A 19,360-nucleotide genomic window follows, 5' to 3' on the forward strand; every position below is an offset into this window, starting at 1 on the left:
AATTATTTTCTATATGTAATTTTTTGTTTTGATCCTAATTACATGTTGCTTTAATCATAGGAAACAAATATGCAGGTTTTGAATATAACTTAACACTATGAAAGAATTTAAATGATCAAGAGATGATTCGTTTTGATAGATGAATTAAGAAAAATATTCTACATGTTCTTAAATAGTATTGATTCAGAAATTTTTGTTAAAAGTGAAATGAGATTTGAAAAAAGTTTTAAATCTTATTCAAAAAAATAAATGACTATGGTATTAAAAACAAATATAATATAACAAAGGACATGCTCTATACTTAAATATCTAAGTCAAAATAAAATAAAATTTGATGAATGAATAATAATGATACTGAGAAATTTAACACTGAAAAGGTTGAGTCAAGCTATATAGAACATTCTTAATATTTGAAGGATCATAATGTATTTTTTGGTGTAATACTTGATCTTCATATATAAATCAATCAATTTATTGAATTGATAATAAGTTAAATTATTTAATTTATTTAATCATAATTTATTTGAGATAATAATTTATATTCAGGCTTAACATATTACAAACTTAATGAGTCACACACATTAATAATCATTGGACAAAAAATTAATTGAGGCAAAACTGACTAATTTTATGTAATGAGGCCCTTGCCGAAAATCAATTGAGGTCCTTTAAGTTTGATGTATTTTACAAAGTAGCCCTTGGTTTCCAATTTGTTCAATTTAGCCCCCAATTAAGCTTTAAACTTTGATTTTCTTCAATCTAGTCCCTGGAAATGTTCAATTCATCCCCTAATATTGTGCGCTTGTATAAAGGTTTTTGGTCATGAAGTTTTCCAATTTAGCCGTCAATTACCTTCAAACTTCAAATTTCTTGTCCTGATTGTACCAATTTAGCATTTCAAAGTTTCAACTGTGTGTTTAATCTTTCAATCTTTGCAAATTGATCTGAATTAAGTCTTTAAACTTGAATTTTCTTCAATTAAGTTCTTAATCGAATCCTCCTAGCCCATTAGAGGTTTAATTAAGTCATTGAACTTATTTAATTCTTTTAATTTTTTTTAATTGACTTTCAAACTTAATTTTTCTTCAATTAAGTCCTTAAATAAGTCAATTAAACATGTTAAAAGTTTAATTAAATTTTTAAACTTAATTAATTCTTTCAATTTTGGTTAGGTTTGGATTTCAACCTCAATTTTCTTTCTTTTTTCATCTTATTTTGTCAAAACATCCCAATTTGGTTATTTTCCTGGTATTTTGATCCTTTTTCAACTTGAAGGCTTATCTTTTTGTGTCCTAAAAATATACTTTTTAATTTTCTGATTTTTTTTATTCTTCAATAAAAAGTATTTTTTTCATAAAATAATTTTGGAGAATCTAAAATTAGATAATGACAAGTATCATCATCATCAGGTCTTGGGAACAAAATAGTTGTGGAATCTTTTTCAGATGAACGCAAGGATGAAAGGAAAAGAAGAAGTCTTAATAATATAGTTTTGAGATTCACATATCTCAGAAAGTCGAGCTGGTGGTCTGGATGACTGAATCCCCAACTCATTATCGATCTATAGCATTAGAACAGCAAAGCTGAAGATGTCTAATTTTAGTGAGTAGGGTCCATATTATGCATGTATGAATAATTATAAATAATACGAGGGTTCTGTCCTTTTAAAACATGCTCGTAATAATTAAACTTTGAGAGTTTATATTCTAAGTTTAGCAGATGAGTCTTCTAGTTGACTTTGGCCTTTATTAAAAATAAATCCTTTTTAATTATAAGGGCCGACGTAAACTTAACATGCTATTTTAAAACAATTTTAATAACAAGACAATAAATTTTGTCTTGTTATCATCAAACTTAAATTTACATATTAAAAAAAACATAATTTTTTTCTTGAAATATAGAATATATATACGAAACAGCTTCAAATCTCATATTAAAAATATATTATATTATTATTTTAAACTGAATTATTTAAACCAAAAAGTTTTTTATTCCACATTAAAAAAACATAATTTTTTTTCTTAGAAACATAGAATATATATACTAATGGTTTCAAATCCTATATTAAAAAAACATAACTTTTTTTTTAAGAATATAGAGTATATATACGAAAAGATTTCAAATTTTACATGGAAAAGATACTATATTGTCCATTTAAGTTGAAGTAGTTAAATCAAAAAGGTTTTTTATCCACATTAAAAAAACATAATTTTTTTCTTGACAATATAGAATATATATACTAATGGGTTTCAAATCCCATATTTGAAAAAAAAAAAAAACACCTAGTCTCACTCGGGTCACTTGGGTCATAGGTTAACCCATCGGTTGCCCATGTTTTATTAGGTTATTGTTCGGGCCAGTCTTTTATTAAACTTGAACCATTCTAGCGATCGGGTCTTATGTTTACACGCGGAGCCGGTTCAGGTTTAATAACCAAGGTCTGATCTGATCAAAATAAACAAAAACAAAATCATTAGTACAAAAAAGTGAATGAATAAAACCTATGTTATCAAGTCTCGACTCCTTTACCTGATGATTTTTGTGGGAATGTGGTGGGATTTTCTAGTCTATTATCTGCCTATTTGGAATTACGGTAATGATTGCGATTTAAAATATTTTTTGCTTATAAATGTATCAAAATAATTTTTTTTTATTTTATAAAAATTATTTTTGACATCAACATATCAAAACTCTTTGAAAACATTAAAAAATAATAAATTTTAAACAAACATTTTTTTTTTTTTTAAAGAAACGTAGTTTGCACCACCTTCTCCAACACAATTTAAGTTAGTGAGTGCACAAACTAAAAAAAGCCTTTTATATGAAAGAAAAGAAAAAAGAAAAAAAAAAAAGCCTTTGAAGTATATATGTAAGCGAATACACAAATTTAGGCATAGTTTATTGCTTAAAAGTAGTTTTTATATAAATTAAATTATTTTTTTATATTTTGATAGTATCATGAAAAATAAGTTAAAAATTATTTTTCAGTATAAACTATATCAAGAAAAAGAAGCTTGAAAATTAATTTATTAATTTTATTTTTTTCTTTAAATTTATTAAAATAATAAGGATCAAATCTAATAAATAAATAAAAAAATTAAAGGAGAATAAAATTGAAAAAAATCTAATTTCATAAATTATTTTAAATAAAATAAATAATAATTCAAATAATAGAAACCAAATCTGATACATAAAAAAATTTGAAAAATGATGAAATTAAAAAAATATATATTTTCATAAATTATTTCTAATAAGATAAATATAATAAAAAAAAATGGAGATCAAATTTGATAAATTAAAATTTTCAATTAAGAGAAGGATAAAAAAAAGTAAATAATAATCAAATGAATGAGGATTAACGTTGATGTAAAATCAAATTAAATGAAATTCTAAGGGATGAAATAAAAAAAAATAAAACATAATATATAATAATTAAAATATTGAGGATCAAATTTAATATAATCAATAAATAATAAAATATTTTTTAATTTTCCACAACTTTTGAAAAGTATTTTATGTCAAAAATAAAAGGAAAATACTTTTTTTGAAAACTAAACCAGATGTTTCTTTTACTAGAAAGTATTTTTTCATTGATTAACTTTTTTAATAGTAAATAAATATAGAAAAATTTAAAAATTAATTTTCAAAAAAAACTATTTTTCATTGCCTTAAATATCATAATAAAATAATAATAATAATAATAATGATGGATCCATCACAAACCATGATTGGATTATTTAATTCAAAATCTTAAAATTTATCCAACAAAGTAGCATCATAACTGCAAACTTATTACTCAAAAATTAAGAACTCATTGTTGATTGAAATTTTTTTTTTATGTGGTTTTCATAAAAAAATAGATTCTTAAAAAATAAATGGATAACAAATTTGACATATAAGAAAATTCATGGATAATTATTTGATAAAAAATTCTAATTTCATAAATTTTTTTAAATAAAACAAATAATAATAAAAAGAATCAAGAATGAATTTGACAGAAAAAAATTTAAAAAAGATTAAAATTGAAAAAAAATCCAGTTTTATGAATTATTTCAAATAAAATAAATAGTGATCAAAATAATTGCGATAAAATCTGATAAATAAAAAAAATCAATTAAGAAAAAAAATAAGAAAAAAAAATTTAACAATAAAAAATACAGAACCGAATTGATATAAAAATCAAATTAAATCAAATTTAAAGAAAATAAGTAAAACAAATAGAATTTTCGCTCGGAAATTCATCAAAATAATATATATTTTTTTAAAAAAGTATTTTTGACGTTAGCATATTAAAATGATATAAAACATAAAAAAATAATTAAAAATAAGCAAATTTAATTTTTTAAAAAACATTTTTAATATATAATAATAAATGAGATCTTAGATAAACCTCGTGAAGGTTTGATGTTACAATAAAGACAGTGGATCCGTAGCCCCTTGACAACACCAAAAAATGGGTTATAAGATGATAAATGTTAGATAAACTATTCCACATGGAATAAATACAACAATACAAAGTAATATAAAAGATTGAAAATGGAGCGCTAATCATAAGACTTAGGTGTCATTTAGTTAAAAGAAATGAAAGGTCTGTAATGACAACAATAAAGGACTCAAAAGGGAAATTAAGAAATTTGAATGATATTTTAATTTTAATACCAATTAAAAAATAATAACAAAATGAAATTTATAATTTTAAATGTCTAGTTTTTAAAATGAAAATGAATAATGATAAAAATAATAATGTCATAAAAAATGATATCAATAAAAATGATAAAAGGTTAATGGCAGTGATGATGAAAAAGTAAAATAAGATGGTGGTAGTAATAATTGTATAATAATAACAAAAAATATGTTTAGAAAGAACTAGGTTAATTATGATGTGGCAGAACCAAATCTTTTTAAAAAACAAAAGAAAAAAAAATCAGATAAAAAAAAAATCTAAGCACAAAAGTCTAAAGGAAACTAGAATGACTAATGAATAACGTTGTTCGTTTTAATTTTTAAAAATGTTCAAGATGATTCTAATTTTTAAATAATATATTAAGTTAATTTAGTTTAATCTGAATTAATCCAAGTTAATTTTTTAAATTTTAATTTAAATTATATAACTGTGATAATTTTATATTAAAAAAAACAAATATTAGGATGGTTATTTGAAACAAGATAATTTTATATAAATCAAATTGAAATATATATCTTGAATACTAGTTCCAAATGCTAAGGATAGAATGAAAAAACATTTTAACACACATATGTGTGTGTGTATTATATATAGATTATGTATCTATTTTTTTTCTTGGGCCATTTCCTTTTTTTTAATTAATTGTTTATTTTAAGAAAGTTACAGCAAAATTCTATTTAAATTAAATTATCAAGATGATATTTTAAAAAATTATTTTAAATAATAAAAAATTAAATAAAACTATATTTCAAATATGACACTCTGTGAGAGGAAAAAAAAACTAGTTTTGTGCTGAAAATCATAAGAAGATTAGAACGTGATTAAATGGAAAATGCGGGGATACAAACTATACAGTGAAATCAGATTGGGTTGGGCACATGGCTAAAGCAATCCATCCACCCATCACTTTGAAGCCCATTGTTTAGATGTCAAATTCGGAAAAAGGGAAAACCTCACTCAAGGCCAAATTATCAATTACACATTTCCTGTATTTCTCAATCGTGTTCTTTTTTAATTTGTTTAATAACTTAAGTTTAATTTGCATAATGTATGTGCTAAATTGATGTCAATCTAAATCAATTTGACGAAAAAATAATTAAATTTAATGTTTTCAATCTAGTATGCATGTTTATGTACTCAAACAACGATAGTTTGAAGAAACTAATGAAAATTAGACAAAAAAGTTGACAACAATTAACAAAAAGACTTGATTGAAAATATTTTGAAACATTTAGGACTTAATTGATAAATGTGAGAGTTTGTAGGAATCAATTGATAATAACAATATAAATATGGGACTAAATAAAGGTTTCCCAAAACAATTATCATATAGCAGCAATACAGAAAATATCGCTTCATAACATAAACGGTTTTTCAGTTCCAGAGCTCCTCTGTCTCCCTCATTTCCACCGGCGCTGCCTCTCAACCTTCTCTCTAGCCCATATGATTTATATGAGCTATAATCACAGTCGTTAATTCCGGCGACTTTTGTTACAATGACTTCAATCACCTCCGTCGAATTGAATTACCTCGTTTTCCGTTACCTTCAAGAATCAGGTTCGGTTTACCTTTTTACGTTTTCATGCAATTTAGGGTTTATATTTTCGCTTTTATTCTTTTTTTTTTTTTGTGAAATAACGAAGGTTAGGGTTTTGCTTTTAGAGTTTGGTTTTAAATGTAATTATTTAGAATTTTTAAGTCTTGCTATGTTCAGAATCTGTAATTTCGGGGTTTTGTTCTGTATTTTCCACTAAAAAGGAGCCTGAGCTTGTAGATCTGTGAACTTGGTTCTTCTAGTCTTGTTTAATTTTATTTAAATATTTTTGTATTTTGTTAAGAACATGAAAAGCTTGTATACTCATTTGTTGCCTGAATTTACAATATGAAATTTAAATGAAGTATGGAGATGCAATTTAAAATTTATGAAAAAGATTGGGCCGCCTTGAATGACATTTTTAATTGTAAGGGATTTGATTTAAATGCAATCGAAAGCCTTCATTAGGCCATATATATGTAAGAAATTTTTTAATTTTTTTTTGAGTTTTCGGCAAAAGAAAAACAAAATAGTAAATGTGTTCTGGTAGTTATTGTTTTTAGCAGTGACATTGGGTAATGATAGAAGGCAAAGGGTTATGAGATACGATTGTGAATTTAAAGATTAGTTTTTGAGATTTTTTTATCTTCCTGCAGGTTTTACGCATTCAGCTTTTGTTTTAGGATATGAGGCAGGAATTAACAAATGCACCATAGATGGCAATATGGTTCCACCTGGTGCTCTCATTACTTTTGTACAAAAGGGGCTTCAGTACTTGGAAATGGAAGCGAATTTGAGTAATGTTAGCATGTTTAAATCTTTTGTTCTCTGATTTTTTGGTTTTTAAATTAGTGTTTGTTTAGCATTTTTTGCTTTACATGCCTTGGGATTTATATTGATCAATGTTTGTTTCAAGCTTGCCAGAGTGATGCAGATGTAGATGAAGATTTCTCATTTTTGCAACCTTTGGATCTTATCACAAAAGATGTGAATGAATTGCGGCAGATAATAAAAGAGAAGAAAAAAAATTTGCGCAAGGATGGAGAGAAGGAGAAGGAGAAGGAGAAAGACAAAGATAAAGACAAAGACAAAGACAAAGACAAAGATAAAGACAAAGACAAAGAGTTCGAAAGGGAACATGAAAGAGAGCGTGCACGAGTGAGAGAGAAGGAAAGACATGAAAGGGAAAAGGAGAATGAAAAGGATAGAGAGAGGTTAGAAAGGGAAAAAGAGCGAGACAAGCAGCATGAGGATAACACTGATAGCAGAATGATTACTGATACAGAAGATAAGCATGAAGAAAATGGAATTTCTGAAGGCAATTTCACTTCTGTGCTTTATTTATTTATTTTTATGTCCCTTTGCCATTTTTAGTTTCTTGAATTTTATCTTAACATCTTATTTGAGGTTTTCAAGGCACCTTGGCCTCACCTCATGCCTCCAAGGTGAGTGCATTCGCATCTTGTGACAACACTGCCATGGTTAAATTTTAAGACCTTTCTTGTATATACTACTGTTCTTTGTTCTTTTCCTAGTTTTTTTAAGCTTAAGCTCTAATACAGATTATCTTCACTTACTATTTTACTTCACTGCTTTACCATAGTCTGGAGTTCTATGCTGTCACAATGTCGGGATGGTGAGGCTACTGTTAAAAGTCATTTTGTTTTTCTTTTCCACTTGGAATGTGGTGAAATGTTAGTTATATAGTGGACATGGATGAGTGATTATTAATTTTCAGTTTTCTGTTGTTTTCTTGAATAATTAGTGAATATATTGCATTCTTACTCCCTTTCTCTGCCTCTTTTTCTCACCTTCATGTTATATATTTCCTAAATTGTGAAAATCTATTATTTAGTAGGACCAGAGCCAATGGATATTTCTACAGCGTCAACATCTCAGACATGTGAAATTCCTAGTTCTGATGTGATGATTTTGGAAGGCCATACTTCTGAGGTTGGAACATTTGCCATCCTTTTTGCTTTTTTATATTAATATCTTGTTTTTTTTTTTCTCCATTTGCCATCCATGTGCTTCTTTTCATTTGCTTCCTTTCAGGTTTGTGCCTGTGCATGGAGTCCAACAGGATCACTTCTTGCATCAGGGTCAGTAATTTTTGGCTGAGACACTTCTTTTGTTGATAATTCTGTGTTTGCAACTCTGATTTATATGCCAAAACTTATTGTATCTTGATTATTAGTTTTCTGTTATTTGGTAAAAGTTGCTCTATGAGATATGTCATTATGTTAACTTTATTAGTGACAGAACATTATTTAAACATAAAAGGCTATGCAAGGTTATTATTCTTCTGTAAATATAAAGTATGTCAGACTGAATGTTTTATTGGTAATTGGTTATATAATCCTCAAATAGGTAAAACTAATTTCACCAAGGAAATGAATTAAGTTTAAATAATCTTTTAGATTTGATACAGTGCGTTACATTATTTTTAAATGAAGGATACACATGCTGGACAGTTTGGAAAAAATAAGAGCAAATCATTTAAGTTTCTTGTCTTAAAAGAAATGTGTATCATGTCCACTATAGAGATTTTCTTTGCCCTCAGTTCCCTTGTGAGTATATGTGCTGCTTTATCTAGTGTCTTTATGAGTTCTGCTATTTCAATTGGTATTTAATTTCACTATCACATTCTATTTCAATATGGGAGGATATGATGGTATATAGATTGCCTATTTGATTTTTCTACTTTGATAGTGTCAACACTAATGGCCTTCAGTGGTAACGGGATTTTCTGGATATTATGCAAGCATCTGTAATGTAACCTTTCTTAAAGTTGCAGATTTCTTGTAATATTGCACGGCATCTATAATAGCCTAAGACAATTGTTGGTTTTCCTTTCCTTACCCTACATCTCACACATCACTCTTTTTATCATAATTTCTAGTTCTGGAGATTCCACAGCACGAATTTGGACAATGGCTGAGGGGACCTCTAGGTCAGTTGCTCAGAATGGTCCTTTAAATGTGCTGGTATTGAAGCATGTAAAGGGAAGGACAAATGAGAAAAGCAAAGATGTGACAACACTTGATTGGAATGTGAGTTCTCTTAAAGGCTTTGATTGTCGAGAATAGTAATTTTAATGTTTCTTCATATTGTTGTGTTATGAATTTACTCTTCATAAAGATTTTCATGTCATAAGAATATACTTCTTGAGGTATTCCCCTTTTTTTCTTTCCCCCTCTTAGCATAATGGAGGCTTTACGAGAAAAAAAATGACCTGCATATGACCACATGAGTTAAACAAAATGTCCCAAGGAAATAAATAACGTGAGTTGACAAGAATTATGTTGGCTATGTTGAGAATTAGGTTAGCTATGTTGATTTTGATGGGCTTATGACTGTGTGTATCATATTATGTAATTTCAATGGAGAAGGAAAAAAGGAAGCTTAACATGGCAAGTCATTTACTCAACTTCAAATGGGCTCAAACTGAAGCTGATAGGCAGGGTGTAATGAAAATGGTTTCCTTTGTTGCAGGATCAAGAAAATTAATTTTACATGTCAAATTAATCTATTTTCCTCACAAGTACTCATCACTATTTTGCCTCCTATTGTACAGGGCGAGGGAACATTACTTGCAACTGGCTCTTATGATGGGCAGGCGAGAATTTGGAGTACAGACGGTAAGATATTTCAAATGATCTGTTTTATTCCCTTCTATTTCACGCTGAAAGTGAGCAGCAAGTCATATATGTAAAAATAAACAATAAAGGGAGCTCGGATATCTTTTCTTGTTTTTCTGTGTTCATTTCTCACTCTCAAGGGTAGGGTATGTTAACACAAGTGTGCCACTACCAACTTGTCACTTAGACAAACCAATACAGCAGTTTCTTTTTTATAAAAATGTGTACACACATATATGCATATGTTATTATTCTGTTGTTGATTGAAATCGTGCTTTTACTTTAAATTTTCTGTGCAATTTGGAACTCTGGCTTATCTTCTGGATCTTTTCCCTTGTCCAGGTGAACTAAAGACTACATTGAGTAAGCATAAAGGACCCATATTTACTTTGAAGTGGAACAAGAAGGGGGATTATCTGCTAACTGGAAGCTGTGATAAAACAGCAATTGTGTGGGATGTGAGGGCTGAGGAATGGAAACAGCAGTTTGAGTTTCATTCAGGTTTTAAATTGCTCTTAAATTGCTAGAATCAGTAGTCTTTTGTCAGAAAAAAGAAATCACCGATTATTGTTGCATTTGCTTTCATAATGGTATTTGTTTTAGGTCCTACACTTGATGTTGACTGGCGCAATAATGTTTCATTTGCAACAAGCTCCACTGACCATATGATATATGTATGCAAAGTTGGAGAAACGCGCCCTATTAAAACTTTTGCTGGACATCAGGTTTGTACTATCTTTCTACAATTGCATATTGTTCATGCTGTTCTACTCAAACATGCGGGCAGATTTTTTTTTTTTAAAACAATTGGGTCAGATTCTAGAGGGGCTGAGAATCCACAACTGAACCTTGTGTGTGTATGATATTATCAATGGGGCAATGCGAGACCAAGTCTGATTAATTTAGTAGGAAGCCACCAATCTGGTAAAATAAATAAATATAGAATAATTTCATACTTCAAATCAATGATTGACTAGCATTGTTATTAATTGACCTGGATGCCTAATCTGACGAACCACCAGGTTGCACTGTTGTGGTTCTCTGGGCTACATAGAAAACTTGATGATGCTATTTATTGACTGGGTTATAACTGCAGTATTCAACTTAAAGCTTTGCACTCAATTGAATTTTTCTTGAGCAACAATCAAAGCTTTTCATTCTGCTTATATTTTTTACTTTTTGCAATTTCAGGGCGAGGTTAATTGTGTCAAGTGGGATCCTACAGGTTCATGGTTGGCATCTTGCTCTGATGATATCAGTGCTAAGGTTATTATCTGTGCCTTTTTTTTAATGTCATCTGTACACTGATTTACATTTTAGTTTTCAGTTATTATATTTGTTCATTTATGACTCATGAATGCCCTACACTAATCTCTGAGCTTTTATTTTAAACATAATCCCTTGATGTATCATTGCTTATGAACCCCTTTAAGTACTATTTCATTTCTTGTTAGCGTGCTATTTTCAGTGTTGGCAACTGATGAAATTGTACTGCAGATATGGAGCATGAAGCAGGATAAGTATGTTCATGATTTAAGGGAACATTCTAAGGTACCACCTACCTTTATTTTTGCAGTTCAAGATTTGTTGGTGTTGATGCATTCTCTTTATATAGCATATTGGATTGCTATCATGAATCTTTATTAATCGTGTTGCAGGAGATTTATACTATCAGATGGAGCCCCACTGGACCTGGTACAAACAATCCCAACCAGCCATTAGTGCTGGCTAGGTAAAACTACTGCTTTTAACTTAAATGTTATTAGTGCATCTTCACTTGCATGCACAGACACATGCATTACAAATTAAGTAGTTCTGGTTACTTTCTGACATTTGTCTTGCTAATTTTCAAGAAATCCTGTTAGTCTTAATCCCAGTTGTGTACAGGATCATGAAGCATCAAGTTCTTGTATCACATTGTATGATTCAGGTCAACTTTGATGAATTGTTTTATGTTTTCTTTCTGATATTATGCGTTCTGCTGTATGTATAGTGCATCATTTGACTCAACAGTGAAGTTATGGGACGTGGAATTTGGGAAACTTCTCTGCAGTTTGAATGGACACAGGTATACACTGAACTTTTTCTCTCTCTTCATATTGAAGAATCAGGAGAAAAAAAATTAGTTTCATTAGCAGCTTCTAGGTAGTTGAATGCTTGAAGATTAAATGAGGCAATATTTGAAGTTATCTTAATTCATTGCTCTGAAGTCTGACTTCCTGTGATATCAACCTGTTATTTTCTTTTGAAAATTCTTGACTTCTGCTCCAATTTTTCTCCTGACCTCTTTTCTTTTTTATTAACATCAAATACTTAACTGATACTTGTTGAGTTTGGCTGATCAGTGCCAGATGGATCTGCAATCCTCTCTTGCTTGAGTCCCTGGAATTTCAGGACTGCCCTAGTTAAAGAGGAATGCATTTTCGTTCTGTTATCCTGTCATTGAACAGATAATTGAATTTATGATTAATCAAATTGTTACTGCTCTATTTGTAGCTATTATTGATGAATGTCTTTTAATTGAATTTCCAGGGAGCCTGTGTATTCGGTTGCATTTAGTCCTAATGGAGAATACCTGGCAAGTGGATCTCTTGATAGATGCATCAACATTTGGTCATTGAGGGAAGGAAAGATTGTGAAAACATATGCTGGCAACGGGGGAATATTTGAAGTTTGTTGGAACAAGGAAGGTGATAAAATTGCTGCCTGTTTTGCGAACAATACAGTTTGTGTTTTAGATTTCAGAATGTGAAGACTTGTGAGGTGCTAGGATCGGCTGGGATTTCTTGGAGCTTGTGGTAGCATTCTATTTAGCTGGTCTTCAGTTTCCCGTGGAAGTGAGCTTTCCTTCGATGGGGATGTGAAAAGTTCTTCGATTTGGTAGGTTTTTCATTTTATTTTTTTGGTAGTTATAGGTCTTTACTAATTTGTAATTCAAAGATCGCTGCAAGTCGTAAGTGAATCTCCCCAGCCAATTGTTAGCTAGGCATCTGCTCTGTAGGACGTGGTCGGGAACAATTAATGTACAGAATTGTCTGCGTTGGATCCTTTTTAGCTTCGTTTACATTACTACTTCTTATGAAGCATCCATCTTTCTGATATTTCAGAACTGAAGAACATCTGGTGTGCGCACCAGAGCACCCACACATTCAATAATGGAATAATTGTGGTTTCTATCTATAAACATAAAAGAAATTGGCACTTGTATGGTAGGCATGCTGAATATCGAAGACAAATTTAATAAAAAATCCCAGGATAGATCAATTTACCAATAGTCTCCACAAGAACACAAGCCATTTACAAAGTGGTGGAAACGGTTTCGATCCCTCATTACAATCTTGCGTCCGGTGATCTTTGAAATCAACTTTGTCACAGCATGACAATCCGCGCAGACCCTCAGATTCTTTACGATCTTTATTGCAGTGCCTGGCTTGGTTATTATAAGCCCAAAAGCAAGGGCAAGTTTCTCGCTGTGAACCCCAAGTGACCGCTCCTTTTGCGCATCCTCCAAGTCATGTAATACAATTTCTGTCTGTGGGGTATAACCATGACTTTTAAGCCAGCCATTTATCTCCTCCAACATTTCATAGATCTCTTTGCTCTTTGGATGTCTCAAATCTCCAGCCAAAAACTCATGCACCTTGTTGTTCACTTCAATCGAGCTGCAACCAGGCTCCTTCTCAAACCCACTCTCTTTCATCAAGGTCCTCACCCTCGCCACACCTTCCCAATTGCCAGCTGCTGCATAAATGTTAGAAAGAAGAACATATGTCCCCGAATTTGCAAGGTTCTGGCTAACAAGATACTCCGCTATTTGCTCTCCCAGGGCAATGTTGCCATGGAGCCTGCAAGCCCCAAGCAGAGTTCCCCACAGTACGGGATCCTGCTCAATCTCCATGTTCTTAACAAGTTCATACGCTTCTTCTAAATACCCAGCACGGCCAAGAAGATTTACCATACACCCAAAATGCTCAACCTTGGGTTCAATCCCATGTTCATCTTTCATTGAATAGAAAAATTTCCATCCTTCACTGACCAAACCAGCATGACCACAAGCATTTAAAACACCAATAAACGTTATATCTGTAGGCCGGTATCCGATCATACACATCTCTTTAAACAACCGCAGAGCATCTTGGCTAAATCCGTGCATTGCATACCCAACAAGCATCGAATTCCAAGCAACAACATCCTTGTTACTGATCCTCTCAAAAACCAACCGCGCATCCTCCAAACTCCCACATTTACTATACATATCAATCAAAGACGTACCTACTCGAACATTAATCCCAATCCCATTATTCTCAATATATGAATGAACCCACCTTCCCGTCTCCAAAGCCCCAGTTTGCCCACAAGCTGAAAGAACAGCCAACACAGTAACTTCGTTCGGTCTCACTTTGGCATTCAACATTTGTCTAAACAACAACAATCCTTCATTAGGCAATCCATGTTGCGCGTACCCATCAATCATAACGTTCCAACAAATGGCGTCCCTCTCTTCCAGCCCATCAAACAACACTCTTGCCTCGTCAATCATCCCATACTTGGCATAACAAGTAATCATCGCTGTCAACGAAACTAAACTCTTCTCAGGCATTGCATCAAACAGCGTACGCGCAGAAACAACATCGCCTCCTCTTGCATATACGTCAACAAGACAAGTCCTCACATACAATTCTGCATCAAACCCAAATTTTATTGCTTGCCCATGTAGCAATTTTGCAGGTTCAATCGGACATGACTTCAATATCGATGAGAAAGTAAATGCATTAGGGAACACATTTTGACTCAACATTTGGACATAGAAAAGAAGTGCTAGGTGATGTAGATTGTGAATAGTGTGGGCATGAATAATAGAAGTATAAAAAAAGACATTGGGGTTTTGGGTTTTGTTAAACAGTGCAAGAGTGCGGTTTAAGTGACCCAGAGAGGAGTAAGAACGTTGAAGCTTGAAGTTGAGGATTGGGTGGTCATGGAGATTGTGCCGGTAGAGAAAGGCGTGGACTTGGTTGAGATGGTTTAAGGATTTGGATTTGTCGATTAAAATTGCGATTTTTTCTGGTGGAGGGCTGTGCAGAGTGGTAGAGGAGCGGGTTGTGTTGGCGTGTGGTAGTGGTGGTCGTGGTGGACGAGTAGTGAAGATAGTGGTAGAGGACATGGAATTGTCCGTTTTCTTGTAGTCACGGTGGCTTAACAAGCTTATTCAGGATGTTCGCGAAATTATTAATCAGCAGCGGAATGGCTGAACTGAATTGTTGTTCTTTTTCAGATGAACATATCCGTTCGTTCAAGTTGAACCATACACTAACATTTGTCACTCATTTTTTCATAGTCCTTGTAGTTTATTAAGAATAATTAATTATATTAAAATAGTAATTAATCAATACATTAACAACTGATTTCCTTCTTTTAATGTTTATATTTTCCATCAAACTATATTTCTTTTGTTTTTCTCTATTTCAATACATTAACAACTGATTTCCTTCTTATTTAATATTTTAGGTTTTTAAAACTATATAACATGTTTAAAATACTCTATGAAATATCGATATGAAAATAACTCTAAACTATAGTTAAATTTAATAAATAGTTAATTAAATTATAAATATGACTAGATTTGGTTTCATGCACTGTATATAGTCTTATATCATGGTTCTAAAAGCCATCTAATATTTGTTATTTTAATAATTTAATTCATTTTATTAATATATTTTTTTACGTATCAATATTTTATTGTTATAATCAATATAATTATGTATATAATCTTGTTTATGGTTTATCATATATATATATATATATATATATATTTTCTTTTTAACTTGCCATTAATGTTTTAATATTTATTTATTAATTGAATTTAAATTAAAAAATCTATATCCTAAATATAAAAATTCTTGTTTGGTGGGTTATTTTATTTTATTTTAAAATCTTATGCTTATCAAACCTATCAGGTTTTTTGGCCAATGCAAGCCTAGACAAATGAATGTAAAAGAGGTGTTTCAAACGTATAATCCCATTCTCAAACAAAGCTGAAAGCCGGTTTGTTCTAAATAACCACAAATAACACAATACCACCCATAAGCACATGACTTCAACTAGTTTAGAATACACACATGACAATGGCTTGTCCATGCACACAATTTACAACTCGACAAGTTAATAATAGTAAAACAACTTTATAAATATAAGAAAAAGCGTAAAAATAAATCTAATACTGGTTCAACACTAACAACCTACTCTATTTACTAAGTGATAAACTTGAACTTCTAATATCACTTACATTCCATTTCATGGGATAACCACATCTTACAATGATTCATTTTATAGGATTAAGATTCAAACCTCTACAACATATTTTTTTATTTATTTATTTTGTGCTTAAGATCAAGACCACCAATTTTTTTTTTCCATATGTAAAGATTGAAACAAACTAATCCTTTTGCATTGATATTGACTAAAAACCTATATGAGCTCTCATAAAAGCTCACAACTAAAACCCAAGCAGTTATAATATCACTTACTTTAACAATAAATTTCACTTAAAAAGAGTGAAAATAATATACCATTACAAGAAAGATTATAAAATGAAATCTCATATCCTTAGTAGGTGTAATCTAACTTTTTCTAGGTGAGGTATAGATGCAATCAATGTGTATGAGAATAATCAAAAGTAAGCTCAAAGTAGAAAGGAGATGATTAGAATATGATTTTTTTAGTTCAATGATTGCGACAAACTTATAAAATATATAAGAAGAGGTTTATTTATAGAAAAAAAAAAGCTAGTAGCCATTTAGAGTAACATAAAATGGACCAAGAAATTTGAAATTTGAAATTTGAATTTGAATTTGAATTTGAATAATCAAAAGTTTTCTTAACCTTTGATAAGAACACTGTGTGAATTTTTAAGTGTGAGCACACCAAATAGTTGAGTGGTTTTTCTGCAAATATGTATCTCAATCAAGGCTAACTGGGTTGGCCACTTTCAAGGTTTTGTCGGAGCAAATCAGGCATTATTGTCATTGAAGACCACTTGAAGTCGGTAAACGAGGTGCGCATCTTTTATTTAGATCTAGCCTTGATTAGTTTTGAAGTCTGTAGCTCAACACTCACTCGTTTGAAGGTGCCACCTCAGCCCAATTTCTAAAAATTAAGTGATGGTTGATTAGGAACAAGATGTTAGAACTTCTATGAAAAAATTGAGATGTAAACTTCCAATTTTATGGAAATGTGGTTATTGAGGGGATGTTCCTCTTTCATTTGCAAACTTTCAAACTCCACAATGAGCTTTTGGAATTTGCCAACCTGATCATTGCGAACTGCCAAGGAAGAAATGAATAGAGTTGAACGACGTGTTTTCTAGGTTAAATCCTTAGAAATTACAGTTTTTAATTTGGGATTTGATAGATTTTATTCTAGTCCTTGTTCTTCTAATTGCTTTTAATTGCATCTTTAATTGCCTTGCAATTTTTTAATTTTACACAATTTCCCCCCTGCCAAACTCAAACATTAGCCCCAAAGTTTAATGTCATTTTCATCTTGGTCCTTGGTTTCTGATTTATGCATTTGGATCCTTAATTGACCATCAAACTTTCAATTTTCTTCAATTTGGCCCCTGGTTCGGTCAATTTCAACCCTTAAAGTCTCGCTTCTTTTAAGATTTGATTATTGATTTTGAATTTCTTTATTAAAACACCTAATTGGCCATTAAGCTTTTTTTTTTTTTTTTTTTTTTTACAATTAAAGCCTTGATTTGATTGAGCCAACGGATCACAGGCTTCAGCTGCATCGGTGTACCGTGCTAGCATTCACACTGTAGTATAACCCAGAGCCTCTCTCTCCTTTCGCCGGTGACTCTCTCTCTCTCCTTCGATCTCCCATCTCCGGCCGTCTCAAGCCTCTAAACCACCACAGAAAGGTCGCCAACCTCTTACAAAGCAAAACCCCGGCCTGTTTCAGCGTTGTCGCTGCCTCATCTGGTCGGAAAAAGGCCGCGATCGTCGCCGGCCATTGAAGCTTCAAGTCGTCGATTCTCCCTCATCAGCCATCAACGGCCGTTAAGACCACCACCATCAAAATCCTTGACCTCAGATCTACCAGAATCGACCATCGGTTGGCCAGAAATCTCGCCGAAAAATTTCACCGCCACCAACAGTAACCGTGCGTGAGCCACACAGTGGCACTCAGGTAATTTTTTTTTTGAGATTTCTAACATTTTTTTTATCTTGTATATAAATTGTCTTGCATGTAAAAATAAAAAATAAAAAAAAATAATTATATAAAAAAACAACGTGGGTCCAACACCCATGTTATCATATTATTGGTCGTGGGTGCAAAGCCCAAATTCTCAAGAATAGTTATACCTATTTTTTTTATGATATCAAAATATTTTTTTTATAACCGAATATTGTTTGTCGACACGTCTCTTTTAAAGAAAAGGACCGATGTGAAAAGTGTCAAAAGTTTAAATAGCAAATATGGATTATGTTAATATTTTAGATGAGTTTTCTATTTTTAGGAACTGATGTCATTTTTTTTAAACGCGTCTCCTACGAACGTTGTTTGTCGACACGTCTCTTTTTAAAGAAAAGGACCGATGTCAAGGGTATTTATACCAAATGTGGATTATGTCCATCATTTCCTTTTGGTAACTTAGACGTAAATCTCCTTTTTAGGGTTAAACGTTGATATTTTTGACGAGTCTTCTATTTTTAGGGTCTAATGTCATTTTTGACGTGTCTCCTATTTTTAGGGATCGACGTTAACTATTTTTTTTAAAAAAACAAAATTGCAAATAAGCTCAAAAATATAATAGCATTTGAATCAAATATAAAAACACATAAGTAAGGGTAACTTTTCTCTTGAAAGGACTTATGCAAGTGGGCACATGATGGCTAGACAAATGCAACGATCTGGGTACTTCTGGATGACCAAGGAGAAAGATTGCATCGATTATGTCAGAAAATGCCATAAATATTAAGTGTATAGTGATAAGATAAATGCACCTCCAGCTCCTCTGTTTAATATGACATCACCATGGCCATTTGCAATGTGGGGAATAGATGTGATTGGGCCAATTAACCTAAAGGCCAACAATAAGCATCAATTTATCTTAGTAGCCATTGATTACTTCACAAAGTGAGTGGAGGCCAACTCTTATGCTCATGTAACTCAAAAAGTGGTCAAGTGCTTCATTGAGAAAGATTTGATATGTCGGTATGGTTCACCTGAGAAGATAGTGACCGATAATGCCCAAAATTTTAATGGAAAAATAATCACAGAATTGTGTGTGAAGTGAAAAATTAAACATTCAAACTCGTCTCCTTACAGACCAAAGATGAATGGTGTTGTCGAAGCTGCAAACAAGAATATCAAGAAGATTATCCAAAAGATGGTAGTCACTTATAAGGATTGGCATGAGATGCTTCCCTTTGCTCTGCATGCATATCGTACAGCAGTAAGGACATCCACTGGAGCTACACCTTACTCATTAGTATTTGG

The 19,360-nt window shown here is 31.4% G+C and overlaps 2 protein-coding genes across 5 annotated transcripts; one reads left to right on the top strand and one right to left on the bottom strand.

Moving 5' to 3' along the window:
• The first annotated feature begins 6,014 nt into the window (after nt 1-6,014).
• Nucleotides 6,015-12,960, top strand: LOC118047806 (WD40 repeat-containing protein HOS15). 4 transcript variants are annotated; one of them, XM_035057182.2, is made up of 14 exons: nt 6,015-6,241; nt 6,875-7,015; nt 7,135-7,536; nt 8,074-8,171; nt 8,274-8,320; nt 9,121-9,271; nt 9,796-9,859; nt 10,202-10,360; nt 10,463-10,584; nt 11,051-11,125; nt 11,357-11,410; nt 11,518-11,591; nt 11,853-11,927; nt 12,392-12,960. In XM_035057182.2, exons 1-14 carry the CDS (start codon nt 6,181-6,183, stop codon nt 12,609-12,611), a joined length of 1,743 nt encoding a protein of 580 aa, XP_034913073.1. In that variant the 5' UTR covers nt 6,015-6,180; the 3' UTR covers nt 12,612-12,960. The 4 variants fall into 4 exon arrangements, with proteins under 4 accessions (XP_034913073.1, XP_034913076.1, XP_034913075.1 ...); XM_035057185.2 differs by having other exon boundaries at nt 8,077-8,171; XM_035057184.2 differs by having other exon boundaries at nt 6,016-6,241; nt 6,875-7,020; nt 7,143-7,536.
• A 122-nt stretch (nt 12,961-13,082) lies between these two features.
• LOC118047805 (pentatricopeptide repeat-containing protein ELI1, chloroplastic) lies at nt 13,083-15,143 on the bottom strand. Its single transcript, XM_035057181.2, has one exon. The coding sequence runs from the start codon at nt 15,018-15,020 to the stop codon at nt 13,125-13,127; it is 1,896 nt and encodes a 631-aa protein (XP_034913072.1). The 5' UTR covers nt 15,021-15,143; the 3' UTR covers nt 13,083-13,124.
• Between the last annotated feature and the right edge of the window lie 4,217 nt (nt 15,144-19,360).

Source organism: Populus alba, chromosome 7 (genome assembly GCF_005239225.2).
Source record: "Populus alba chromosome 7, ASM523922v2, whole genome shotgun sequence".
Lineage (NCBI taxonomy): Eukaryota > Viridiplantae > Streptophyta > Magnoliopsida > Malpighiales > Salicaceae > Populus > Populus alba.